Source organism: Otolemur garnettii, unplaced genomic scaffold (genome assembly GCF_000181295.1).
Source record: "Otolemur garnettii isolate 467f Iridium unplaced genomic scaffold, OtoGar3 scaffold00052, whole genome shotgun sequence".
NCBI classification, from domain to species: Eukaryota; Metazoa; Chordata; class Mammalia; order Primates; family Galagidae; genus Otolemur; species Otolemur garnettii.
This window is the reverse complement of record NW_003852447.1, coordinates 3,750,751-3,757,292: the sequence shown is the minus strand read 5'-3', so window position 1 is coordinate 3,757,292 and position 6,542 is coordinate 3,750,751. Positions and strand designations below refer to the sequence as shown.

General features: G+C 38.3%; 1 protein-coding gene across 2 annotated transcripts in view; it reads right to left on the bottom strand.

Moving 5' to 3' along the window:
- PPP2R3C (protein phosphatase 2 regulatory subunit B''gamma) overlaps positions 1 to 6,542 on the bottom strand; it is a 21,995-nt gene that overhangs the window by 9,721 nt on the left and 5,732 nt on the right. For both annotated transcript variants that reach the window (XM_003791972.3, XM_023514388.1), the window contains 4 exons: positions 4,314 to 4,418; positions 3,621 to 3,733; positions 2,845 to 2,942; positions 1,661 to 1,731 (listed from right to left, as the gene is read on the bottom strand). In XM_003791972.3, coding sequence (XP_003792020.1) covers positions 1,661 to 1,731; positions 2,845 to 2,942; positions 3,621 to 3,733; positions 4,314 to 4,418 — 387 coding nt within the window. The remainder of the gene's footprint in view (positions 1 to 1,660; positions 1,732 to 2,844; positions 2,943 to 3,620; positions 3,734 to 4,313; positions 4,419 to 6,542) is intronic.

Here is a 6,542-nt window from a genome sequence, read left to right as displayed (position 1 = left end):
AGCCCAGGAGTTGGAGGTTGCTGTGAGCGTGATGCCATGGCACTCTACCCAGGGGGGATAGCTTGAGGCTCTGTCTCAAAAAAAAAAAAAAAAAAAATTCTAAATGCAAAAGGAACAAAAAGACTCATTAAAAAGTCTTTCACCCATTTCTTCTCCCCATTTATCAACTTCTGTTGTAGTTTTCTAAAGATAAGTGATGCAAATATAAGCTAATACATACATACAAAATTACACGTGTGTGTTTTTACGCAAGATGTAAAAAGATTTCCCTCTGTTTATACAAGATATAGCAACATACCATGAAAATTGCTTTTATCATTTAATATGCCATTATAGTCATTCTATATTGACTATAGAATATAGCAGTCTACTATTCTAGATTGCTATATTATTTCATTATATGGATATACCATAATCTCACTAGGCCTCTATTGATGGACATTCAAGTTATTTCTAACCTTTTGCTACATTAAACAGTACTATCAGGGCTAAGGTAATTTTTTATTTATAGATATTGTTGAAGAATATAGAATATAATTTCTGTTAAGTAGACCTACTTGGATGAAGCATATGCACATGTATAATTTTGATAGACCTTGGCAAACTTCCCTTTCCCATAAAGGCCACAGGTGTTTATACTCCCACCTATAGCAAAGTGAAAGGTAATTTCCACAGTTCCAAAACTGCACACCCAGGTGCCCTAGGAGTGCTACAGAGTGAATGCACAGGGGTGTATCAGTGTATTTTAAAATTCTGAGAGAAATATAGTGACATCTGTCATGTGCTACATGAAGACATTGCTATAAGCTAGAACCACTCAAGGTAGTTCACATGTTCTTTTTTTTTTTTTTTTTGAGACAGAGTCTCACTTTCTTGCCCTCAATAGAGTGCCATGGTGTCATAGCTCACAGCATCCTCAAACTCCTGGGCTCAAAGCCATCCTCTTACTCAGCGTCTCAAGTAGCTGGGACTACAGGTGCCCACCACAACACCTGGCTATTTTGCTATTTTTTTTTTTGAGACAGACCCTCAAGCTGTCCCCCCCTGGGTAGAGTGCTATGGCTTCACTGCTCACAGCAACCTCCAACTCCTGGGCTCAAGCGAGTCTCCTGCCTCTGCCTCCCAAGTAGCTGGGACCACAGGCGCCCACCACAATGCCCGGCTATTTTTTTTGGGGGTTGATCATTGTTGTTTGGCGGGTCGGGGGACTGGATTCGAACCTGCCACCTTAGGTGTATGTGGCTGGCGCCTTAGCCGCTTGAGCCATAGGCGCCAAGCCAACACCTGGCTATTTTTTAGAGACAGGGTCTTGCTCTTGCTCAGGCTGGTCTCGAACCTGTGTGCTCATGCAATCTACCCACCTTAGCCTCCGAGAGTGCCGGGGTTACAGGTATGAGCTACCGAGCCCAGTCTTAAAAGGCCTATTTTAAAGGTTGGACAAAATGAATCTAAAAATGAATTTTTATGGCCAATGTACATTAAAAATTTTTTTAATAATAAATGTTCACAGAAAAAAAAATAATGTTTGCAAAAGTAAAAAGAAACTCCCATAAAAACAAACAAAACAAAACAAGAATCACCTGTAATCCCAACACCCAGTGATAACTACAGTTAACATTTTGGTATCTGTAATAGTTATTAAAAGTAGGTTAATACTTACAGATTCCCGAAGGTACCCTTGCCCAGCAACATCATATAAACTGAGTCCTATTCTTGTCTGATGAAGCCAAACTGACAAACAAGGAAATGAAATGTAACTATTAGTATCTATTCCTTGGCATATATGTGGAAAAAGGAGATAAAGGACTTAATTTGAGATCAGCTAATCCAATAACATATTGCTTTTCACACATACCATAGAATAACCCCAAAATTGCTTGACACACAAAAATGTAAAATGGCAAACTACAATAATTCTACCATGACTAAAGTCACAATAAAATTGATGCCCTTAAAGACATTGTTCTTTACTGATTAAACTTAGTGTTCCCCCAAACAGGGACAGATGGTATAATGGCTGCAGTGAAGCTGTTGTCGGTTAATTATAGCAACCAAGTATTAAAGATGGTATAAAATAGGATTCCACAGATAATGATGGCATTTATAGAAATCATAGCTCCAAGTTGTTTATTAGAAGCTCCTTAAAATGGAGCTACAGTTGTGGGTTTGAAACTATCCTTCCAGGCAACTCAACCTATAATATACTGATGAAATAAAATTACCAATAAATTAAAATTATTTCAAATCATCATACTTTAAAACTCTTGGTTTAGCCTTTGGTATTTCTAGTTTGCTGCTGTCTTTAAGATAAATAAGGTTTTTGGGGGGTTTTGTGTATTTGTTTGTTTGAGATAGAGTCTCACTATGTCACCCTTGGTAGAGTGTAACAGCACAGCTCACAGCAACCTCAAACCCTTGGGCTTAAGCAATTCTCTTGCCTCAGCCTCCAAAGTAGCTGGGACTATAGGTGCCTGCCACAATGCCCAGATATTTTTGTTGTTGTTGTAGTTGTCACTGTTGTTTGGCAAGCCCGGGCTGGGTTGGAATCCGCCAGCTCCAGTGTATGTGGCTGGCATCCTAGCCGCCGAGCTACAGGTGCTGAGCCAAGGGTTTCTTTTTTTAAATAATAATGAACCCAAATTTGTAGCAGAAAATCACAGCTTCTAGTAAGCTCCACGAGAAACTCATAAGAGTATAATAAATCTTAGTCAAAAGATAAGAAAATCTTCTCCTCAAACTAAGTAAGAGAGTTATTTCACATGGACGAAATACTATAAAAGCACAGACCAAAAACCTACTTGATTCCCACAAAGGAAGTATTTAAGCACAATAAAAATGAATCACCTTTTCTCATAACATAGTTAAAGAATTGCATGATGGAAATTCTTCCATATGAATCTGTATGAAGGAGTTTAGCAAAGACTTTTGCTGTGAAAAATTGCCTAAGAAAAGGAAATAAAGATTAAAATGATCTGCCAACATAAACATAATTATATAAATTAGCAAACAACAGTATAAATTCATATAAGCAAAAATCAAAATAAAAAAATCTGTGATAACTATAGTCTTCACTTATAGTTTAAACATTAAAATATTAAGTCATATACTTCACATTCTCTTAAGAATGAAAACTTAAAGTATCATATAAACTATTTTATTTCTTTTAATAACTCTGATCAATGTAATTTCTTCTTTTGGGGGGGGACACAGTCTCACTCTTGTTGCCCAGTCTAGAATGCTGTGGCCTCAGCCTAGCTCACAGAAACCTCAGACTCTTGGGCTCAGGTGATCCTCCTGTCTTAGTCCCTGAGTTGGGACTACAGGTGCCTGCCCAGGGCTTGGCTATTTTTCTATATTTAGTAGAGACAGTGTCTCACTCTTGCTCAGACTGGTCTCAAACTCTTGAGCTCAAAGGATCCTCTAGCCATGGTCTCCTAGAGTGCTCAGATTATAGGCATGAGCCACTGTACTTGGCCAATTTCTTCTTGACTATAAATAATTTTATTAAATTTCATTAGTAACTGAAGTTGATCAAAATATCATACCATTAACTTCAATTTTCAACATTTGAGGGATGTAAAAGGCTTAAAATAACATAATCCTTTATAAATTATTCTTACTTGCACTTTGGTCCAGCCTTTTCACCAACCTTCAAAAAATTTTCATAATTGATCATTGCTTCCTCTCCAATCATAGGTGGTGTCTGGTGTTTGTCCAGCAAAAACCATAAGTTCTTAAGAGAATTGGGAAAATAAAGATGATATAAGTTAAAAACAAGATTTTAAAATGTAGTTAAATGTGTTTTTCCATTAAAATGATAGTGTGATCACAGTATTAAGATAAATTTCATGCCCTATTATCTGATTATTGATGACAATAAAAATAAGTAACATTTATTGAGTGCCTACTAACATTGATTCTAATCCACTATGTGATGTAGGTAGTTATCCCTGCTTTATACATGAGAATTGAAGTACAGAGATGCTAAGTCCACTGTCTAAAATTATATAGCTGGGCTAGGATTTGAACTTCTGCAGGCTGACCTTTTAGCAGTGGTTCTCAACTTTGGCAGTATATTAGAATCATGTAGGGACTTACAAACAAATAAACAGCCCAAACAAATAACAGTATGCTTGAGGGACTTGGCCTATACAAGATCAGCAGCTGATTCTGATGGAAACCACTGCTTCAGAGGCTGTGCAGTACCATACTCTGCAGTACCGACTCCATCAGGCACTACAAGACCCTGCATGATTTTAAGTACAAAATACAAAGTGGTCAATGTCTAAAGCAATTTTTTTTGCCATTCTTACCTGTAATTCTTCATTATCTAATAGTTCTCTGCTTTTCCTTTGTAGGAAGACAGCTCTGGATTCCTCTCTTAATTTCTGTAGTAAGACTTCATCTTCAGCTGGCAGCTAAAAATATATTATAAATTTCTACATGTAAATTTTAGACTATTGGATCATGTAAAATGTATATGGCCTCATAAAATAACTACATGCTACTGCCTCAAATTCCCTCTTATATCTCACTTTAATTTTGCTTTACATTCATTTAACAAAAATAGATCTTACAGAGAACTCAGTGATCAGCAAGGCCAGATCTCTGCCCTAAATAAATATTCTAACTCTTATTATATATATATATACATATGTGTGTGTGTGTGTGTATATATGTGTGTGTATATATGTGTGTGTGTGTATACATATATATATTTTTTTTTTTTCTTTTTTTTTTTTTGAGACAGAGTCTCATTATGTCACCCTCGGTAGAGTACCATGGCATCATAAATCACAGCAACCTTAACTTCTTGGGCTTAAGTGATTTCTTGTCTTAGCCTCCCAAGTATAGGCGCCCACCACAATGCCTGGCTATCATTTTATATTTTTAAAGCAGTATGTTTAAGCTGTCACTTCAGACTGATACAGAATTAAATTAGGAGTAGCTAAAGATAGACAATCTTAGGAAAACATGCCTAATGGGATTGGATCACTTTCGTTCTTGGACATGGTCAAGCCAGTGTCTATAATGTTGGCCTCTAAGGCAGGGAGTTTACCAAATTGGGTGATTTCCATAAGCAGGGCTTTAGAATGACTCATTCCAACCTGACTTAGAACAATTTGCTTTATGGATTTCTTCTTTTCCTACATATTTGCCCCATTAATGGTGCCTCTGTAGGCCTTAGTCAATCAAATTGGGGTTATGGTCTTCACTTTTCATTTCTTTCTCTTTTTTTTTTGAGACAGAGTCTCACTTTGTCGCCTTGGTAGAGTGCTGTGGCGTCACAGCTCACAGCAAGCTCCAGCTCTTGGGCTTAGGAGATTCTCTTGCCTCAACCTCCCGAGTAGCTGGGACCACAGGCGCCTACCACAACGTCTGGCTATTTTTTTTGTTGTTGTTGCAGTTTGGCCGGGGCCAGGTTTGAACCCACCACTCTCAGTATATGAGGCCGGTGCCCTACTCACTGAGCCACAAGCGCCGCCCTCACCTTTCATTTCTAAGAACTAAGGTGTTATCCCTCCCATTGAAAGGACTGGAGAAAGAAGAAACACTAGGAGTGGGAAGGGGGAGCTGGAGTTGGGGATGACTGAGACTGAGTTAACTAGCCAAGAAGAAAAGTGATGACTGAAGATGATACATGGTTTCTCTGAAGCAGTAAAATCACTTAGAGAAAAAAGACAAAAGGGAAAGGACTTTTCACAAATCCACAGCTGCAAACAGGTAAGAACTTTTAACAAATCCATAGCTACAGACAGGAAGTCGTCAGGGATCCGGAAACGGTCCCAGACAGAAGAGACAAAAAGACAGGAAAAAGGGTATTCCCTCAGTAACCAGAAAGGGATGGATGGCAAAGGTTTGGTCCTGGAAGTACAAAAAAGTTCAGTCTTGGGCTCAGGAATGGGGTCACACCATTCCTATCCAGGTTAAATGAGATAAAATGCTCTGCAGTACTTAATCAATGTCAATTTCCTTTCTTCTTCCCTAGGTTATGAAAATATTCACTTGTCAGCTGGGTGCAGTGGCATATATACTCTGGGAAGTAGAGGTGGGAGAATCACTTGAGGCAAAGAGTTCAAGATAAGCCTGAGGAACATAGTGAGATCCTGTCTCTATAAAAAATAAATTAGCTAAATGTGGTAGTGCATGCTTTTAGTTCCAACCATTCAGGAGGCTGAGGGAAGAGGTTCGTTGGAGCCCAGAAGTTGGAGGTTGCAGTGAGCTATGATGATTCCATTGTACTCTAGCCCAGACAACAGAGACCCTGTCTTAAAAAAATAAAATTCTTATGTTCTCATAGTCAAGAGCCAAGAAAGAGGAAAAACAAAAACAAACCCTAATTCCGTTGTCTAGTCACCTCTATTTAAGAAAAGTATGAAATTCAAAAAACAGGAAAAGTATGTATGATATAATCCTATTTTTATTAAAAACACACCTACCGGCTCGGAGCCTATAGCTCAACCGTCTAAGGCGCCAGCCACGTACACCTAAGGTGGCAGGTTCGAATCCCCAGCCTGGACCCGCCAAACAACAATGACGGC